The sequence below is a fragment of the Cicer arietinum genome, chromosome 1, assembly GCF_000331145.2.
Source record: "Cicer arietinum cultivar CDC Frontier isolate Library 1 chromosome 1, Cicar.CDCFrontier_v2.0, whole genome shotgun sequence".
Lineage (NCBI taxonomy): Eukaryota > Viridiplantae > Streptophyta > Magnoliopsida > Fabales > Fabaceae > Cicer > Cicer arietinum.
The window spans coordinates 6,960,366-6,982,467 of NC_021160.2; the positions used below are offsets into that span (position 1 = coordinate 6,960,366).

A 22,102-nucleotide genomic window follows, 5' to 3' on the forward strand; every position below is an offset into this window, starting at 1 on the left:
TCGGCTGAATTTTTATGGAAGATATGGTAAGAGAGAGAAGGAAATTTAAGAGATTTTAAAATATTGATTTGGTTTAAGCGTAGAGGGGATATTTTTCTTCTAAAAATTGGTTTAATTACAGTCATTACTTTATTTTTAACAATTTACAATATTGATTATTCTTCTTTTTTTTTAAATTTCAATTTTGAAATTTTTTTCATAAAATATGATATTGTAACGTATTTTAAACAATGTGATGTATAATACGATAATATATAATGATTAATACTTATAAAATTATAATAAATTTTTTTTTAATTTAACTTACAATTTCAACAAAAATTTTATTTTTGTAAGTTTAATTAATGACATATAAATAATTAATGCATATATATGATTATATATCAATAAAATTATATGTCATGTCATTTAAAATATCTTAAATTGTTATTTTTTTTATTTTAAAAATTTGAATGAGATGCCAAAAGTGTAAACTTTTAAAATAAGACCAATTTCATGAATAGGTAAAAATTGAAGAACAAAACTGCAATTAAGCATTTTAAATAATATAATTTTCTTATTTTATTTTTATTTGATATATTGTATTTATTTTGATCATTTATCTATTTTTTATTAATTTATATTCTTTTATCTTTTATAAGCCAATAACTTCAATCTTTATTACTGCCACGGCAAAAGTTATGGCAATATATGGTCATTGAGATCTCTTATAACAACTGCATATACATGGTCACTATAATTTTTCAAAAAGCATCAATTTCATCCCGCAATAAGCTTGTACTTGAAAAAATCTCATTTCATGCGTTAAAATATATGTAAATTATTTGAAATAAATAACATTTATCATATTTTTTGTATATTTATCTTTTATGTATTAAGATTGTATATTTAACTTTACAATTGATTTAAATTTAGACATCAACAATTCATGACAATAATCATATATGTTTGAAAGACTTATGGTGAAAAGGCCTAACTTATATATCTTATAAAAGATAAAAGACAAAAAATGAATTAAAAAAATAAAAGACTTAAACAAATATTTAGTAAATAATAAATTATGAAAAATATATTTAAAACTTTTTTTGTTTTATTTTAAAGAACTATAAAACTTTTTTCGTTAAGGAGGGAATAATTTTTTTAGTCTAAAATGTATTTTTTGTGTGCAACAATAGAAACTAATATATTGAGTCTTGTATGACTTTCAAATGGCAACAAACTCTTTCTAAGTTTATAATGTTTTTGGATGGCCATACTCGAGATCGAACATAAGACCATGACTAAATTACGATATAAAAAACATAAATATAAAATAAATTATAATTTGTAGTTTTAGTCGTTGTAATATTTAGTTAAATAAATGGTATTTAAGATTAACTATAAATAAATATTATTTCATTATATATCCAACACTTTAACTTAGGAGTTGCAAAGTGGAGTAGTCTATCTATTTGGCTTGCCCCGCCAACAATCTATCTAAACACAAGAGAGAAGGGAGCAACCCAACTTACATAATTGGGTTGAAGTCTCTACTCAACTTTACCCCTCGTTGGACTAGCAGATTGGTATGTCAAAAAAAACTTTTTTTTACATATTATTAGTGTTAAGATAATTACATCATAAACCCTTGTAACTATAATGGAAAAATGGACAATATTTATTTTATTATTGACATCAACATTGAGTGAATTAATAGGTAAGTCTGTTTAAGACTTTTTTTAAATAAAATTTTATAGTATTTTTACTTTTTTTAAATTATTTAGAAATAATTAAAAATATATAATTTCAAATAAAAAGTTAGTTTAGATAATTCATCTTAAAATATTATTTTATTTATTTTCTATAACTTTTTTGGATAGTGAAATTTCAAAAGATATTAAAGTTAAAAACTATTTTGAGAATCTTATAAAAATGATTTTTGAAATATTTTTTTTAAATGTAATATTTATAATGTTAAAATATTTAATAATAAATATATTAATTATTGAATATCAAAATTACTTTTTTAATTAATAATAAATTAATCAAAAATAATTTCTACTATTTTTAAGTAAGTCGTCATAAAAATCATTAATCAAAATCACTTTTTAAAAATCTTAAAAACACAAATTCAATATATAACATTATATAAATTAAAGAGAAGTTATAAAATATAATAATAATAATAATAATAATAATAATAATATTATTATTATTATTATTATTATTATTATTATTATTATTATTATTATTATTATTATTATTATTATTATTATTATTATTATTATTGTTATTGTTGTTGTTGTTGTCCTCCTCCTCCTCATAGAACAATAGCAAACTGCTGTTACAAAAGATATATAAATAATAATGACTTAGGATAACCAATGACTTGTTTATTTGTTTTATTTTTTAAACACATAACAACTATTTTACTACTTTAATCATTGAATCACAGAGAAAATTAAAACACTCGTACGACTATTCTAAAAATGTAAATTTTTGTAATAATAATAAAGAAAATCATAATAAATAGCATATCCATTATAAATAATAAAATTTTATTGATATTTTTTAATTGGCTTGAACGGTCAATTTGTTTTATTTTTTTAGCGGAGTTAATGTACTCGCTCAACGAGATATATTTTTATGTGTCATCCATATTTAAACATAGTGATTTGTCTCTATTAAGGAGTTAACAAATTTTAATTAAAGATGAATTATGCGAGATAAGATGAATTTGAATCCAATTAAGCTGTTATTGAGCTCCGTTCCTTTGTATGCCGTAAGGTTAAGAGAGAAGAAAAAAAATTCACTTTTAGAGGTGGATTTAAACTAGTTTAGGAAGAATTTTACTTCTCCGCTTATCCTTTCCCTCCAAAATATTGAATCAAACAATTAAAATTCAAAACAATGTCTCTCTTCTCTTCTCATCTCCTTCTAAGGCTTACGATTATATTAGTAAGTTTGAATCTGGATAAACTTTTCTTAAATTTACTAAAAGGTATATTTAAATTAATGTAACATGATTATATTTATGAGCACAATTCTATGGTGCATTGATGGTGTATGATACATTGCTTTTCGTAGTTGTTAGATTTAGTGGTCTTACTAATCTATTTATAAAACATCTCCACCAAATTTGCATTGAATAATTTTTCTCTTGATTGTTGGTTCGCACCATTGACGCTAGATCTCATATATGAGGTTTCCTTCCATTTAAAGAATGACCTGAGATCATTCAAGTACTCAAATGGTGATCAAAATCAATTTTAGATATTTTTTATAACACCTTTATCTAACACAATAGTAAATTTAAACATGCACTAACACTTAATTTTATTTATTAATGCAAGAGGGAGGAAGATCAATAAGGAATACGTGTTACACACCACAATGGAAACACATGTGAGATATTTCATAAATTATATTGATCAATATAAGACATGTTTTGTGTTTCACATAGAAGCACTAGTGCAATTAAACCTTATTAGATTGGTTCATAGGAACTTGTTAGATCAGTTTCTTGTCTGATTTAATATCAAGCGTTGTAATAAATAGTTAATTATTAAATCAGTTAAAATGATAGATATGTAACAAGTCACATTCAAAAATGTTGCTGAAGTAGAAAAATGTTGCGTCAGACCAACTCGTCGCCGACGATGAAAGCTGAAAGCTGCGATACACGATTCACGTTTTCACTGAAAGATGAAATTTAAAAGTGGAAGGATGAAAACGTTTTCATGGGTAAGATGCGCGTGTTTGACTTGTGGTTGGGTTTAATGAAGGTACCTAGAAGGATGAAGTTTAATTTGTGGCTTCTTCTGCGCGTGTTTAATTATCTTACTGAAAAATGAAGTTTAAAGGTTGAAGAATGAAAAATGAAGTTTAAAGGTTGAAGAATGAAAAATGAGTTTAGATTCACGGGTGATTAATTTGTGATTGGATTTGCAGAACAACAAAGTATGAAGGATGAAAAGTGGGTTTGAATTCGCGCATGATTTCTAATTTGTTGGTTAATTTAGGGATATTATTTTTGTAATACCATAAGTTAATTGTCTAGAATATAACTTGAGCACTAACATAATTCGACAAAAGAGGTGATTAATACAATCCCGACACAAAGTCATGAAAATGTATTCATACACATACCAATCCTTCAAAGAAAAACATGGAAATATTGAGTACATAACACATCCATGATTCAAAATAATTCCCCACAAATTATAAGCAGACTATAGTGTAAACTGATACGCGTCATTTCTTCAACATGTGATCTAAGCATTTTTACCTGTAACACATTTGAATAAAGTTGGATGAGATTACATCTCAGTGGGTCCCAATAAATGAAATTAAATCAATTAGCATCCTAATTCAAGACTACATTTATTTTCTGAGTTTCTCTTCAATGTTCAATTTTTACTATTTCTAAATATTCAAGTCATTAGATGTAAGTAATCTAACGACTTGAACTCTACCTAACAAGCATGTCATAAAGACTACATTAGTTTTACTAATGCCCTCTTCTTGTTAGTAACTTTATTTTGGTAAGATTGGACATAATTACGTCCGTAAGTGGTGCCCCACTTACCCTCGCTTCCGTCGTATATAGACGGAGAATTCACACTTTAATCAAATATATAGGAATTATATACAACAATCCACACACATATACACACAAATATAACATCATCTATTAATACATATATTAAAGACTACCATACACTCAACCTTAAAAATTTTTATGATAACCTAAGCTATTAAGTCAATTATATCATACAAATCACACAATGTAAAATAAAATTCCAGAGAATATGTGTAAGGTAGATTTTTCCCAAAACAGTCCCAAATTTATGTTATAACAACTCAAAATTGAGTTTAACTTCAGAGTCAACTGACAGAGACTTATAAGTATCAGAATCGAGTCAATGAGTACTCTTTGGAAAGCTTATGATGTCTAATTTATAGATAAAATTTTATTTTATTTCTATTTAATTCCAATTCTTGCAGTTTACTAACATAAAACACAATAACAGAAAACAAAACAAAAACATCAACTCTGGTCCAGCTTGCAACCCATTTTTCAACATCAATACTCGATCAATCATCACGAATTTTGTACTCAATTTGAAGGTAATTGAGTCTAGTTTCCAGAAAACTAAAATTCATTCAAGATGGATGTCTATAGAAAATGTTATGACCAAAACATCACACATATGTCATGCGAAATTCAAGTTAATAACATTTCTTCTATCGCACTAATTCCCTAACAATTCTTTGCAATAATAATGCTACAAATCATGAGTAAATCAGTAATGAACACATCAAAAACAGCAGCAAAATTTCAATTTACTCAATTCTACACTAATCTATTTCAAAATCCCTAAATCCAACAAAGAGTAAAATAAAAATCATTGTCTTCATTTCAAACTCTTAAACCCAAAATCCCTAACCTATGGAACACATTATTTCCTACATGCATGCATGAGAGATAGAAAAAGGAAACCCACCTCTTGATTTCCAAAAATGAAGAAAATGATGGTATCCTCAACTCCTTCTACAGAGACTTCTAGCAAAATGCACTCTTCCTTTCTCTTTTCTTGGATTGTTAATGTTTTTGGTTGTTTTCTCTCTTCTTCTTCTTTTCTCTTTCTCTTCTTCTTTCTCTCACTTTTTTCTTCTTTTCTATCTCACCATGTTTTTCTCTCCCTTTCTTTTCTGTTTTCGTTCTCTCCTCCCCTTCCTCTTTTCTTTTTCCCTTGTTTTAAATTGTTTTACTTATTCTACTTTACTACTTTCCCTCTTTCTATTATTATTATTATTATTATTATTATTATATACTAACATGTAAAACATAAAAAAATTACTACAAATTATTTATGCTAAAGATGGATGTTACATCATTCCCCCCTCAAATAAATTTTGTCCTCAAAATTTAGTAACTTACCTAATAAAACAAGTGAGGATACTTCTCCAAGATTTCAGACTCAAGTTCCCAAGTGGCATCTTCGGGCGACATACCTTCCCAAACAACCTTCACCAATGAAATTGCCTTTTTTCTTAATGTTTTCAAGCTGCGGTCCACAATTCGACTTGGTACCGGTTTAAAAGTAAGGTTTGGCTTCAATTGGATTGAATCATGGTGTAAAGTTTGTGACGGGTCATGAATGTACTTTTTGAGTTGAGACACATGGAAGATATCGTGTAATCTAGACAAGGAAGGAGGTAAAGCTAATTGGTATGCCATTGGACCTACCCGACGAAGGATTTGGTAAGGACCTATGAAACGGGGACTCAATTTTTTTACTCTTATAGATCTTCCAATGCCTATAGTGGGAGTGACTTTAAGAAAAACGTGATCACTTTCTTCAAATTCTAGAGGCCTTCTTCTGTTGTCAGCATAACTCTTTTGTGGACTTTGGGCTATTCTCATTTTATCTTTTATCAATCTAATCTTTTTTGTGGTTTCCCTGATGACATTTGGTCCTAAGATTCCTTTATCTCCAACCTCTGACCAACACAAAGGGGTCCTACACTTACGTCCATACAAGGCTTCATAAGGTGTCATACCTATACTTGAATGGTAACTGTTATTGTATGAAAACTCCATTAAAGGTAAATGTGCATCCCAATTTCCCCCATCTTCTAAGATACAAGCTCTAATCATATCTTCTAATGTTTGAATGGTCCTCTCAGTTTGACCATCGGTTTGAGGGTGGTAAGCGGTACTAAGATTCAAACAAGTTCCAAAAGCTCTATGGAATGCTTTCCAAAATTGTGATGTAAACTTAGGATCCCTATCTGACACAATGCTGGTTGGCACTCCATGCAATCTTACTATCTCCTTAATAAATATCTTAGCCAACTTGAGGGTATTGAAGGTAGTTTTCATTGGAATAAAGTGGGCTGACTTAGTTAATCGATCCACTATGACCCATATAGAATCGTACCCTGCTTGGGTACGAGGTAACCCTATTACAAAGTCCATGGATATCTTATCCCATTTCCACTCTAGAATCTCTAACGGCTGAAGTAAACCTGCGGGTTTTTGGTGTTCACTTTTAACCCTTTGACATACTAAGCATCGTGCAACATACATTGCTATGTCACTTTTCATCCCAGGCCACCAATAGTTCTTCTTAAGGTCTTGATACATCTTGGTGGCACCATGGTGAATTGATAACACATTTCTATGGGCTTCTTTTAAGATCATTCTTCTCAAGTTTTCAGCATTAGGTACACCAATTCTTCCTCTAAATATGACGATCCATCTGAAGTCATGGAAAAGTCTGGTTGAGTTATCTTAGACTGTAACTCTTCATCATACTCTTGAGCTTCCCTAATCCTATCACGGAGATTATAAGAGATTTCTGTAGGGCATAATAGGATTCCTTCATCTAATGGTATCATGTTTAGGTTAAGGTTTCTAAAGTCTTCTAATAAGCTCATCTCATTAACCATCATGTAGGCTACATGGAGTGATTTTCGACTTAAGGCATCAGCGACCACATTTGCTTTACCTGGATGATACTTTAACTCAAAATCATAGTCTTTCAAAAACTCCATCCACCTTCTCTGCCTCATGTTCAATTCCTTTTGGTCAAACAAGTATTTCAGGCTCTTATGGTCACTAAAAACTTCAAATTTAGCTCCGTATAAATAATGTCTCCATATCTTCAAGGCAAAAACTACGGCTGCTAACTCAAGGTCATGGGTAGGGTAGTTTTCCTCATGGGGTCTTAGTTGTCTAGAGGCATACGCTACAACTTTACGGTTCTGCATCAACACACATCCTAATCCTTTTAAGGATGCATTCAAACCCTAAAGTTGAATCGGGAATCACAAGGATAGGTGCAGTGGTTAAGCGAGTTTTCAACTCTTGAAAACTCTTCTCACAATCCTCATCCCATACAAAAGGGTTACCCTTTCGAGTGAGACGGGTTAAAGGTAAAGCTATTTGGGAAAATTTCCTAATAAACCTACGATAATAACCAGCCATCCCTAGGAAGCTTCTAACTTCCGTAACATTCTTAGGTTGAGTCCAATTCAAAACAGTTTCGACCTTAGAAGGGTCAACAGTTACACCTCCATGAGAAATCACATGACCCAAGAACTTTACTTCACTTAACCAAAACTCACACTTGCTTAATTTCGCGAACAATTTCTTATCTCTGAGGATCTACAACACTATCTTGAGGTGTAATTCATGTTCTTCAAAATTTAGAGAATAAATGAGGATATCATCAATAAAGATCACTACAAACTTATCCAAATAAGGTCTGAAGATGCGGTTCATATAATCCATGAATACGGCTGGAGCATTGGTTACACCAAATGGCATAACTAAAAATTCATAGTGTAATACTGTGTTCTAAAAGCTGTTTTTTGAACATCTTCAGACTTTATTCGAATTTGATGGTATCCTGACCTAAGGTCGATCTTTGAAAAGATGGTGGCTCCTCAAAGTTGGTCTAACAAGTCATCTATCCTAGGGATAGGGTACTTGTTCTTGATGGTTACTTTGTTGAGTTGCATATAATATATGCAAAGTCTCATTCCTCCATCTTTCTTCTTAACTAACAAAACTGGAGCACCCCATGGAGAGACACTCGGCCTTACAAAACCCTTAGTCAAGAGATCTTCTAATTGAGATTTTAGTTCTTTTAACTCTAGAGGTGACATTCTATAAGGAGTAATGAAAATTGGATTAGCACCAGGGACTAGGTCTATGGAGAACTCTATCTCCCTCTCTGGAGGTAGGCATACTACATCTTCTGGGAAGACATCTAAAAATTCATTCCCAACTGGAATTGTAGCGACATCAAGTTTAGGTCCCGAATCTGAAGATGATGTTAGTAGAAAACCTTGACCCCCACTACATAGGCATTGTAAGAGGTTAGACACACTAGGAAGTAGAATGGAATCAGTTTCATTTCTACTTAATATAGCAGGACGAAAATACAAAATATTTTCTTCACAATCTACAAGTACAAGATTAGCTGAAAGCCAATCCATTCCTAAGATGGCATCCATTCCTTTCAAAGGTAGACAAAACAAATCAATTGGATAGACTCTATCAGATACAATGAGATGACAACCCTTACAAACATAAGAGGTTTCGACACTATTCTCAGTCGTTGTAGAGACAACCATGGGAGGTGTAATTTCAGTTAATTTGAGACCCAATCGTAAAACACACTTAGTGAATATAAAGGAATGAGAAGCACCTGTGTCAAACAATACTTTTAAAGGTTCATTATTTAAAAAACACTCACCGGCAATCAAGTCGTTGTTTCCCTTAGCCTTCTTAGCATTAAGAGTGTAGACTATTCCAGTGGGTGGGCCATTTGAGTTGGCTAGCCCTTTCATCTTCCTTTGTGGACAATCTTGACTCATGTGTCCCAGTATCTTGCACCAAAAGCATACGTTCTTACCGTACAAGCATTCTCCTGGATGTGATCTTCCACACTTAGGACATTCCCTTGGCCCCCTCGCTTGAGGTACAACTGAGTTTTAGGGTTGTTTTCCTTTATTAGGGGATGTCTTAACCTTCAATTGTTGATTACTCTTTGGCGTATCCCTCCTTTGTTGCCACTTGAGTTGTCTGTTCTCCTTTAAACTTCGTAGACTTTCTTCTACAATGTAACTTTTATGAACCAAAGTGGCATAAGAAGTTATCTCTAGTTGGGCCAAATTACTTTTAATCTCTGGATTCAAACCCCACTCGAACTGATTTATCTTCCATCGATCATTTGGGGCGTACTCTGCTTGGGCACAAAACCTTGCTAGTTCCTCGAACTTTGCCACATAATCAGCAACGAACATGTCTCCTTGTTGAAGGTGTGCAAATTCAAATTCCTTTTGTTTTCTTATACTCATGGGAATATATTTATCTAGAAATACAGTACAAAAATTCTCCTAGTTCATCGGTGTACCCGCACTTATCATGTATGCCTTTGCACCCTTCCACCAATTCTCAGCTTCTCCTTGTAGCATATGAGTAGCAAAAGCTACTTTATCTTCTTCAGTACATCGCACCACAAGAAAAAAATTTAGTCATTTCATTCAACCATGATTGAGCTTCCAACGGCACCGGCCTCCCTAGGAAAACTGGGGGTTTCAACTTGTGAAAGTCATAAAATAATCTGTTTGAAGCCTCTGGTGGAGATGGTGGCGGTGGATGAGCAGGCCCGACAGACTGCGCAAGATGATTCATTATGCTAGTCGTAACAACTTGTTGTTGTTGCATCATAAGTTGTTGTTGCTGCATCATTTGCATCATCTGTTCCAACGTTCATCATTATTCCGCTCTCTACGAGGCCTACCTGGAGGTCTTGGATTTGGTTCCATATTGTTCTGCATATCAAACACAAATATTAAGTTGATCAGACTTAATATTTCATGAATTGATAATTAGAAAGTATATAGTCTCAAAACAAGAACAACAACTAATTTTAACTACCCACAGTACGGTCAATTCGACCAGCTCTGATACCAAAAATGTAATACCATAAGTTAATTGTCTAGAAAATAACTTGAGCATTAACATAATTCGACAAAAGAGGTGATTAATACAATCCCGACACAAAGTCATGAAAATGTATTCATACACATATTAATCCTTCAAAGAAAAACATGAAAATATGGAGTACATAACACATCCATGATTCAAAATAATTCCTCACAAATTATAAGCAGACTATAGTGTAAACTGATACGCGTCATTTGTTCAACATGTGATCTAAGTCTTTTTACCTGTAACACATTTGAATAAAGTTGGATGAGATTACATCTCAGTGGGTCCCAATAAATGAAATTAAATCAATTAGCATCCTAATTCAGGACTACATTTATTTTCTGAGTTTCTCTTCAATGTTCAATTTTTACTATTTCTAAATATTTAAGTCATTAGACGTGAGTAATCTAACGACTTGAACTCTACCTAACAAGCATGTCATAAAGACTACATTAGTTTTACTAATGCCCTCTTCTTGTTAGTAACTTTATTTTGATAAGATTGGACATAATTACGTCTGTAAGTGGTGCCCCACTTACCCTCGCTTACCCCTCGCTTCCGTCGTATATAGACGGAGAATTCATCTAGCTAGGATGAATCATATACTTCTCACTTTAGTCAAATATATAGGAATTATATACAACAATCCACACACATATACACACAAATATAACATCATCTATTAATACATATATTAAAGACTACCATACACTAAACCTTAAATTTTTTTATGATAACCTAAGCTATTAAGTCAATTACATCATACAAATCACACAATGTAAAATAAAATTCCAGAGAATATGTTTAAGGTAGATTTTTCCCAAAACAGTCCCAAATTTATGTTATAACAACTCAAAATTGAGTTTAACTTCAAAGTCAACTGACATAGACTTATAAGTATCAGAATCGAGTGAATGAGTACTCTTTGGAAAGCTTATGATGTCTACTTTATAGATAGAATTTTATTTTATTTCTATTTAATTCCAATTCTTGCAGTTTACTAACATAAAACACAATGACAGAAAACAAAACAGAAACATCAACTCTGGTCCAGCTTGCAACCCATTTTTCAACATCAATACTCGATCAATCATCACGAATTTTGTACTCAATTTGAAGGTAATTAAGTCTAGTTTCCAGAAAACTAAAATTCATTCAAAACGGATGTCTATAGAAAACGTTATGACCAAAATATCACACATATGTCATGCGAAATTCAAGTTAATAACATTTCTTCTATCGCACTAATTCCCTAACAATTCTTTGCAATAATAATGCTACAAATCATGAGTAAATCAGTAACGAACACATCAAAAACAACAGCAAAATTTCAATTTACTCAATTCTACATTAATCTATTTCATAATCCCTAAATCCAACAAAGAGTAAAATAAAAATCATTTTCTTCATTTCAAACTCTTAAACCCCAAATCCCTAACCTTTGGAACACATTATTTCCTACATGCATGAATGAGAGATAGAAAAAGGAAACACGCCTCTTGATTTCCAAAAATGGAGAAAATGATGGTATGCTCAACTCCTTCTACAGAGACTTCTAGCAAGGTTGTTAATGTTTTTGGTTGTTTTCTCTCTTCTTCTTCTTTTCTCCTTCTCTTCTTCTTTCTCTCACTCTTTTCTTCTTTTCTATCTCACCATGTTTTTCTCTCCCTTTCTTTTCTGTTTTCGTTCTCTCCTCCCCTTCCTCTTTTCTTTTTCCCTTGTTTTAAATTGTTTTACAGTTTACTACATTCCCTCTTTCTATTATTATTATTATTATTATTATTATTATTATTATTATTATTATTATTATTATTATTATTATTATTATTATATACTAACATGTAAAACATAAAAAAATTACTACAAATTATTTATGCTAAAGAGGGATGTTACAATTTTTTTGTAAAAAGCTTGTTAGATCGGTCTAACAAAACAGATCTAACAAAATTTGTAATAATAACAAATTTGCCACCGACTTTTTTCTTATGTAATCTTTTTATTTGTGCAGTTTTTTTTAAATATGTATGTTAGATCAGTTCAATTAGAAACGATCTAATAAAATTTACTATAATAACAAATTTGCCACAGTTTTTTTTTGTATAGTTTTATTTTTTTAATGCGCATGTTAGAATAGTTCAATTAGAACAGATCTAACAAAGTTTACCATAATAACAAATTTGATACCGTCTTGCTTATTACATTGAATATATAACAACTGATCTAATATCAACGATGTAACAAGGTTAAAATGCACCGGTGAAGCAAAAGCCAACGTGTTATAATCAAAACAAGAAATCCTAATCTACTAAGACTTCATCTTCAAATATATTGCCTTTGAGTTTTTTATTTTTATTTTTTTACCTTATTTTTATTTTTATAAATACATACAATACAAAAGATTGTTTTAGTGTTAAGTGAGTAGAAGCAATATAAAAGATGAATATTAGTATATTTGGATTTGTGTTTATTCTTCAATTCTCGCTTTGCAATATTGTTTTTATCGTTAAACGTAGAAAGCTACAAACTATAGCATCAAGATTTTCTACATTTATATTTTATTGCATTTAGACAAAAAGTTATTAAAAGACCCAATATGTTTGTGCGTGTATATATTCATTTTGCAGTAAAGAAGAAAATAACCTATTTTTTTGCCAAGATGTAATAAATCTTGAGATTTGTTACTTTAAGAAAGGAAATGTTTGATATCACAAAAGTACCATAACTGGCATATCGCGAGCGACATAGGAGTATTTAACTCTCTCTTTCTCTCTCTTATTTCATCCAAGTTTCACTCATTTTTTTATTGTTGTTAACATAATTCAACCTCTTTTGCATATTATTTTTCTTCTTCTTAAGTCCAACGCTACTTCACTTCACTGATGATAATTGTTGTCGGAAAAAATGCTGTCCAATATTCAAAACATGATGTTTTCTTTTTGGGTTTTATTTCAGGATTACATGGTAGTATATTTTGTTGGTTATTTAATTCAAATAAAATAACTAAAAAAAAATACTGCATGTAAAAAACTGTTCAAAAAATAAAACTAAGAAAAAAATCCTACAAAAAAAAACTGCCAGAAAAGCTGTAAAAAATAAAAATTATACACATCATATAACTCACGTACAAGTGATAAATATAAAAAATAATGGAATAAATATTCGTTGATATTTTATTTGTTATTTTTATCTAATTTTTTATAATTTAAAACATTATTAAAAAAATACGGACATATATTTATCAGTTGTGAATATAATAAAAAAATGTTGATTCAATAAAATTACCCAAGTGATAAATATTAAAGTTGATATGATTAATATTTGTTAGTCTTTTAATTTTTTTTAATTTCAAATACTATTAAAAAATATTAAACAAATATTTGTTAATAATAAATATAAAAAATTATACGGAATAAATATTGTTAATGGTAAATATAAAAATTATAGTATAAATATTTGTCGCTAATATATAAAAAGTACGAGATAAATATTAAAAAGATCATGGAACAAATTTTTATTATTGATAAATGTAAACAACATATTGGATAAATATTTTTTCTTGGTGCACAAAAAAATGTTGTTAGTGATAAATATGAAAATTATGAGACATATGTTTGACATTAATAAAAAAAATACACAAAATAATACAAACCATGAGACAATTATTTAATATTGATAAATATAAAAAAAATTGAATAAATATTTATTATATATATATATATATATATTTTAAATCTACACAAAATTCATGTAAAATATCAACATCAGATCACCTATACGAAGACATGGACTTCTCGCTAGTATGGTTAAAAACAAATTTTAGCATATAGTTTTTTTAAAAATAAAATAGAGATATTTATGCCCTATGATTTGAACAATTATATTTAATTCTTCTAAACACTCCAAACTTTCAACAACGGGTCAAACAAATTGTCGTTATTATTCTATATAAACCATTTTCAGCGTTTGACCACGTTAGAGGACACCTATTAATGATAAATTATTAATTAATTTTTTAAAAAAATTAAAAGAATTATTAAAAACTTTTAATGCCTGTTGCGGTGAATATGACTTAACTCTAGTATAAAAAGTTAGACTAATACAATATAGTAAATTTGAGTTTAAATATTTATTAAAAAAAATATTATATTCAATGTTTGATCCATATCTTAAATCAGATTATACTATAGTATTTATTTTTTAAATTAATTCCTAAAATAAGTCATGTTTGTAAACTTAGAAATTAATTACTATGTCTCGATAATGTATTTTCTTTATACATACATCAAATTATTTTACACTATAATATTATATTTTTAAACTAGTTTCTAAAATATTTCAACAAAAATCTACATAAATTAATTTAATTAAATAAAAGTGTCAAAAAACTTTTAATATCAACATAAATAAATTACTAATTTTTAACAACCTCATACCTATTTAAAAAAGTGATTTAATTGCTTGTAGAAAAATTAAGCATCATTGATGTGTCTAGTTTATTAATAAAGAGGGAAAGAATAAGAATACCACTTTTGTAAACCGGTAGAGTAATTCCATTGTTTGTTTAAAATCCGTTTGCAATTACTCACTTTTAATTTTTCATATCGCTTATAATATTTATTGTATTTTAATTAACATTATTTGTTTATAAAAAATGGTTTAATGAGTAAATATTTTTACCTATTTTCTTAAAAAAATATTTAAAATCTTAAACAAATATTTGCATTTTGCATTACAGCAATGCTTAAATTAAGAGTTAAAACCTCTCTTTCAAAATTCAAAATCAAGCAAACTTCACATTCACAAAACCCTTCTCTCTCACCATTTACACAGCAACCTCTCCTTCCTTTCTCTCTCTACAAACTCAAAGAGAGAAGAGAGAGAGAGAGAAAACTTCAACAACAAGATCGAAACCATTCGCAGATCGAAATCCCATTCTCCACAACAAGAGCTTGAATTTCAATGGCGAACAACCAGAACCAGAAAGCACTGATCTACTCATTTGTATCTAGAGGAACGGTAATCCTCGCCGAATTCACTGAATTCAGTGGTAACTTCAACACCATTGCGTTTCAGTGTCTTCAGAAACTTCCTCCTAGTAACAACAAGTTCACATACAACTGTGATGCTCACACTTTCAACTACCTTATCGATAATGGATACAGTACGTATGTTTTTCCCTTCGATCTAGCACTTTCAATACTCTTCGTGTTCATTTCTATGCTCAATTGGATATATTGCTTGTTACATGCACATTTGTGGTGTTTTTGTTTAAGTAGGTTGTTAAACACTATTTTTTGTCCTTATTGTTTGTATGCAAACCCTAAATCACTCAATCCTCACATTGTTAATCAATGTGTGGTTTGATACTTTTCTGTTTTGCTTATTTTTAAGGTGTATGGTATTATTGCTTGGATTGGTGGAAGTATTGAGTCATATATGCTACCATGTGTTGGAGAATGGATGTAGTATTTGTATGCGCACTGTATGGAATTTGAATTCATTGTGTAAAACCAAAGATCTGACTACATGGGTCTGGTTTTCATGTTAGTTGCACGATGTGATGATCTTAAGTGCTAGATGATGTTATGGATCATCTATCTATCCTGGGTTGTCATTCATTGGCTCGAGTGTTGTTGTTGTTGTTGCTTTTTTTTCGTGCTGTTGTTGAATAGAGGCTATAGCTTAGTGGAAGTTTAACAAATCACTATTGTTCAACGATACATGATCTAGTACGAAGTGTTGTCAAATAATGGCTATAACTGCGCTATAGCACTGCAGTGTAGAAGAATTTGAACAAATTGCTATTTTCTGCAATCTGGGACTGACATCACTTTTTTTTTTGCTTTTTCTTGTTGTGTAGTCATTTAACTTTTTTTTCTTTATTTGAGATTGGATAGAGAGGGTTGAGTTTTTTATTCCAACATAATGACATATACAACTTATAGGCAAAAAGTTAAACAAGGGAATAACTTCGATATAGACTAACATCACGCTTATCCAACGTAGATAATCTTCTGACATTTCTTTTTTTAGAGGTTGTCTTTTTAATTTGAACTTCGTCAACTGATACTGCTTTTCTTGATGCTGCTGCTTTTGTTCATTGGTGGTATTAAAAAATGTCTGACTTCTGGGTTTTGTAGCATATTGCATTGTTGCAGATGAATCGATAGGAAGACAGGTTCCCATGGCCTTTCTAGAGCGTGTCAAGGATGATTTTGTGTCAAAATATGGCGGTGGAAAGGCTTCTACAGCTCCTCCCAACAGCCTTAACAAGGAATTTGGGTATTAACTTTCTATTCTAAGTTTTTGAAGTTTAATCTGTCGAGTTTATATTGTTATTTTGGCTAACGTATTAAGCTCTCTGCACAGGCCAAAGTTGAAGGAACATATGCAGTACTGTGTTGATCATCCTGAAGAGATAAGCAAGCTTTCAAAGGTGAAAGCTCAGGTTTCTGAAGTTAAAGGTGTCATGATGGAGAATATTGAAAAGGTAGAGACGTACTTCAAATTAATTTGGTCCATATTTCATCGTGTTCATGAAGTATTGATATTGATATATATGTACTGATGTACAAGTTCAGCTTAGGAATGCCAGGTGTTAATCTTTGCATAACTACATGTAGATATTATCTTTCATTAGATTTTATAAACACCAGTATTGTTACATATATGATGTGTAAAAGGTTTATAATGAACATAAACTTATGTTACAATTCTTCAACCAAAACTGACAAAAAATGTTATACTTAAATTAGTAGAGTCAAATTCCTAAATTATGCAAATAAATATAAAAAAATACGTGCCAAGTTTAAATCCATGGAAAAAACAAAATCAAATTTAAATGTTTCATTCAGCACATATTAATGGTAGTTATTTTAATAAGGTATAGTGGAACAAGACAACTCAAAATACAGGAATAATTTTTCAATCAATATTGTATAGGTGGGGGTTGGGGGATCCACTTACTCTTAGAGTGGGTCTTCTACGTCATTCTGTTTAATGGTTGTTTTCTGTTGAATATGAATTCAACAAATCCAACTATTGAATTGAAACTTCGTTTAAGAATATAATTTAAAAATTGATTGATCCGTGTCGCACAATTTCATTTTAGTGTATAATATGCATTTTTAAAAATAGAAGTAAACCTACACTGCAATATTAATTTATTTGAAATTTAACAAACATGATCATCATGTTGGTTAATGACATTATTCAACATTTGAATTTGTTAAACTCATATCCTACAACATCACGCCTGTCTGCTATATTCACTCTTATAGATATCAATCAATACATTTCATCTATGATGTCTATAGTGGCTGTTAGTGCAACTTTTGCGGTGGCCCATCAAGGTGGGTGGCCACCCCCACGTGTGGCGTTGCGTCTCAGAGTAGAGTAGCATCTATTGGAGCCGCGTTCACGGAAGGACTTCACATCTCAATTCTTGTTTTTCCAAGTGCTCGTGGAGCTCAGTGCGATTTTGACAACAGGTCTGCATTTCTCGGCACAATCTTCAGTGTTTTCCAGCCAGATCTGAAGTTTTCGCCAACCAAAATCTGTGTTTTCTGGCCACATCTGCGTTTTTCAGCTAGAAGCTTTTATTTCAAGCTTAGAACGGACATAGATCTGCATCTTCCAGCAAGATCTGGGTTTTTTGGCAGAGAATCAGCTGCTGAGGCTGTCTGGTAGTGTGTGGCTGCTTGAGTGGGCCCTTAAGGCTCATTGCAGACAAAACATAACTTAAAAAGGCTGTATAAAAAGAACCCCTTAGTCTTTTAAAATAAAATAGTAGTAGAATTAGTAATAACTAATGAACCAATAATAAAATAATATAAGAGAAATCTCATTAAAAAATATTGTTTTATAAAAAAATAATAGTAAAAGTAAATCATTAATAAAATTAAAAAGTAACATAATATAAATCTCATGAAAAAATATTTAGTATTTAGATATATTTATGAAAATAATTGCTTATATATATTTAAAATAATTAAAATAGCGGCCATCCCACACCCCGCTATCCCAATTATTTGGCGTCGTCCGCTCTCGGGATTGACATCATAGATTTTTATATATGGTTTTTATCTCTATGATATAAATATGTACCCAGTATTTATTATTATTATTATTATTATTATTATTATTATTATTATTATTATTATTATTATTATTATTAATACACTTATGGTTTAAATATTGTTCATGTATAATTTTTATATACAGTTCAGGTAAAGTTTCCTTTTGTTCATGATGTGAAAATTTACCCCTATGGTTTAAATATTGATACGTTTTCATTAAAGTTTCATTCTTATATGTATAGTTTTTATATACAGTTTTCATTTTCATAGAATATAAATAATTGCTCATATGATTTAGATAGTAATAATCTTTTATGCAAAGTTTCTATCCTCGTATCACTCGTGTGATTCAAGTATTGATACCCTATGTAAACTTTCCATTTTTGGATGATTTATTTACCCACAAGAATAATATATCACACAACAAATCAGTAAAGACTCCATCGCGACAATCAGTCCGATTCTTGGATGATTTATTTACCCGAAGAATTTTCTCTAATGCACGTGCTTGTGGACTGTGGATGTAGTTCATTTTAATTTAGCAATTTAAGTTGATTTGGCATTTCATTTTTTTTATAACAATTGTTAAAAAGAGAAGAAAAACAGTTGCGTGATATGTATTGGTGACACATAGTCATATTGATTAATGCATGTATGCATGGCCCAAAGTCATCTCCAATTCATCACTTGATTCAAATCATTGGCTTGCTAAATCTTCTCAATTCATGTGGTTTGAATGACAAGTCTTATGACTTTAATAACTAACACAACCATTTGATCACATGTTTATAATGTAATGTAGGTTCTAGACAGAGGGGAAAAGATAGAGCTTCTGGTGGACAAAACTGACAACCTTCATCACCAGGTTAGTATGTAGTTTATGTGCACCTTCCTGTTATCTATAGCATTGGCAGCGGAATGAAGTTTATGAAAAAATTTGTATACTGAAAGGAGATTTGTCTTCTGGTGTATTGGTTATTTTGACGTGAACACTAAGTTGTAGGTTTCTACTGTAAAAGGAGTTTCTTCTGGGTTTTAAGATAACTTTATCAGTTCTTAGACAGTCAGACCCACAATCATACATGAGCACCCAAAAAACTAACATGACTCTTTTATTTTAAATCTTGACAATGCACTGTTAGATACACTGGCAATATTTACTTCTGTCCCATAAAAAATGTCCTCTCTCACATGATATGTCTCCAATCATTGATGCTATATCTCATACGGACGAGAGCTGCACTAAGAAATGTGAACCAATCACACATTAGTAAGCATGCAATAATTGATTTTTATGATATATAGGCCATATTTTATTTGTATAGGTTTCGTTCAGAAAATTTGACATTGAGCATTCTCGGCTCCTATATATAATTATATGTTGAATTTGCTTTAGAGTTTATAAAATATTCTTTACGGTTTACATCAACATGGTGGTTGCCTCTATATAGTATGCATTTTAGTATTTGCCGGCATTCTGAGTCTCATAAGATTTTCCAGTCCCACGCTCTATGCACTTCACTGTAAAAAGAAAAGTCTTTCAAATTCACATGTTTTCATTTTTCTGTTTCTAGTATAGATTTGATTATGGATTTGTGGTAGCATGATTTTGTATTTTCTTTCAGGCACAAGATTTCAGGAGTTCTGGAGCCACAATCCGTCGAAAAATGTGGCTACAAAACATGAAGGTAAAGCTGATTGTATTGGGAATTTTGATAGCACTGGTCCTCATTATAGTCCTTTCTGTGACTCGTGGATAATAAGCTCAATTCTCTGTGGCCTTTCTTGTTATTTAAACGTGATTATCCAGGGAAAGATGTCAATGTATGGCATGTGTTTGTATGTAATATAGATTACGAATCCAGTGAGGTTGTCATTTTGTTCTACTTTTAAATGTTTTTGAATATAAATTGGGTTGTTTATTTGAAGTTCGATTTCCATTCACACCATTCAAATTGGCACTGTCTTCAATCATGTAAATTGCTTGCTTTGTGATCTTATTCTTTATTGTTTCAAAATTTATCATTTTTCACTGTTAAACTTTGGATGTTGATTTGACCTGTGGCTTTTATACAGTACGTAAGGATGGAGAATCTCTTGTATACTTAAAAATGTTTAAGACTTATTTAGATATTATTAACCAAGAAATTGCTTGTGATTAGTTTCTCAGTTTTTTCGAATAAGAGACTATTTTATATCTCACGTTTTACTGCATTTGTAATTACAATGGCTAATATTGGGAAGCCTGGTCTTGAACTTGATTTCAAGACGAGAACAGTGATTATTGAGAATGTTACACGACATAAAGGACTGCAACTACTTCAACCGATCAAGCATGACTAATATTAGATTGTGATGAAAGTTTGAAAACTACTATATGCCATTAGTGCAGAAGATGTTAATTACAAAGTAAAGGTATTCATTCAGAAAGAGTGGAACAATCCATTTAGCACTACTGAGGATTAATTGGCTGAACTAATAAAGATTGATAGTTACTATAAAAGAAGGTTTTGGGTGTGTTAGAATAATAAATCACTGGGCCTCAAGTATTCACTTCGACTGGCTACACTTTTTCTCTACTGAGTTTTGCTGTTTGGTACGAATAATTTTACAACTAAATTTGACAAACAGTGGAATTGGCTTGCCATACTCGGACCCAAAAAATCATTTGGGTACAATAGTATAAGGAATTTAATAACTGCACTTCTTGAGTTTCATTTAGTGTTTTCTGGTAATTTTTAACTTTTTCATTCTTTATTTAGCTTATACAAAAAAAAACTTCATCAATTGTAGTTCAAGTATATCTTGACAAAAAAAAGTTCAAATATTGTTTCATGGAATAAACGAATAATATATGAAGTGTATAAGGGTATTCATAACACTTAAAACCAAATCGCAGAGGGTGGACAAATCTTTCTTCGTATAATAATGAGTCCAAATAACACCAAGCTTGGTTTGACTAATTTTATTCTCAAGTCCCAACAACAACACCTATCACTATTTATTTTTTTGTTTTGCAGGTTCGAGTTCACACTCTAATATATCAAATGTTTCTGACCTGAAATTTTTATTATATGAACTGCACTTTTGAAACTATGACTGATTAGTTAACGCCCTCGCTATTCTTATTTACCAAGTACAATATGGTTGAGAGATAACATGTTCTTTAAACATGTGTTAGAGGTTCAATGTTAAGTCGGTGTGCATATAAAAAAGACATTGTTTTATTTTCTTATTAAAAACAAATTCTAATAACAATAGGACTATAAGTTGTTATATTAAAAATAGAAAGAAAGATCAAACCCAATCAAATATGTGCAACAAAACAACAATATTTTATGTATTTTTGTTGTTATTGTAAAATACATGACAATTTAATCACCAACTTTAGACGTGTTGCATTTGCAAGGGTCAACTAACCAAACTTTCAAAGTCATGCATGGCAAGCGGAAAACTTTTCCTTTCGCTATAATCCAACAAAAGTTACATGGGCTCTTGCGTTGAATAGCCCAATTCTTTCAAAGTGATTTAA

The 22,102-nt window shown here is 30.4% G+C and overlaps 1 protein-coding gene and 1 pseudogene across 1 annotated transcript; one reads left to right on the forward strand and one right to left on the reverse strand.

Moving 5' to 3' along the window:
* Window positions 1–7,194: 7,194 nt before the first annotated feature.
* Window positions 7,195–9,972, reverse strand: LOC140920623 (uncharacterized). The gene is made up of 6 exons (XM_073369397.1): window positions 9,912–9,972; window positions 9,526–9,869; window positions 9,252–9,384; window positions 8,497–9,203; window positions 7,820–8,155; window positions 7,195–7,752 (listed from the first exon to the last, which is right to left on the reverse strand). Exons 1-6 carry the CDS (start codon window positions 9,970–9,972, stop codon window positions 7,195–7,197), a joined length of 2,139 nt encoding a protein of 712 aa, XP_073225498.1.
* Window positions 9,973–15,220: 5,248 nt separating this feature from the next.
* Window positions 15,221–20,519, forward strand: LOC101514294 (putative vesicle-associated membrane protein 726; annotated as a pseudogene).
* The last annotated feature ends 1,583 nt before the right edge of the window (window positions 20,520–22,102 follow it).

Excerpts from the sequence above, each read along its gene's own strand:
- LOC140920623 (XM_073369397.1), bottom strand. The coding sequence starts at position 9,972 with ATGCTACAAGGAGAAGCTGAGAATTGGTGGAAGGGTGCAAAGGCATAC. Across the intron at positions 9,870-9,911 it reads GGCATACATGATAAGTGCGG|ATAAATATATTCCCATGAGT; the intron begins GTACACCGATGA and ends CTGTATTTCTAG. Across the intron at positions 9,204-9,251 it reads AAACAACGACTTGATTGCCG|GTGCTTCTCATTCCTTTATA; the intron begins GTGAGTGTTTTT and ends TGTTTGACACAG.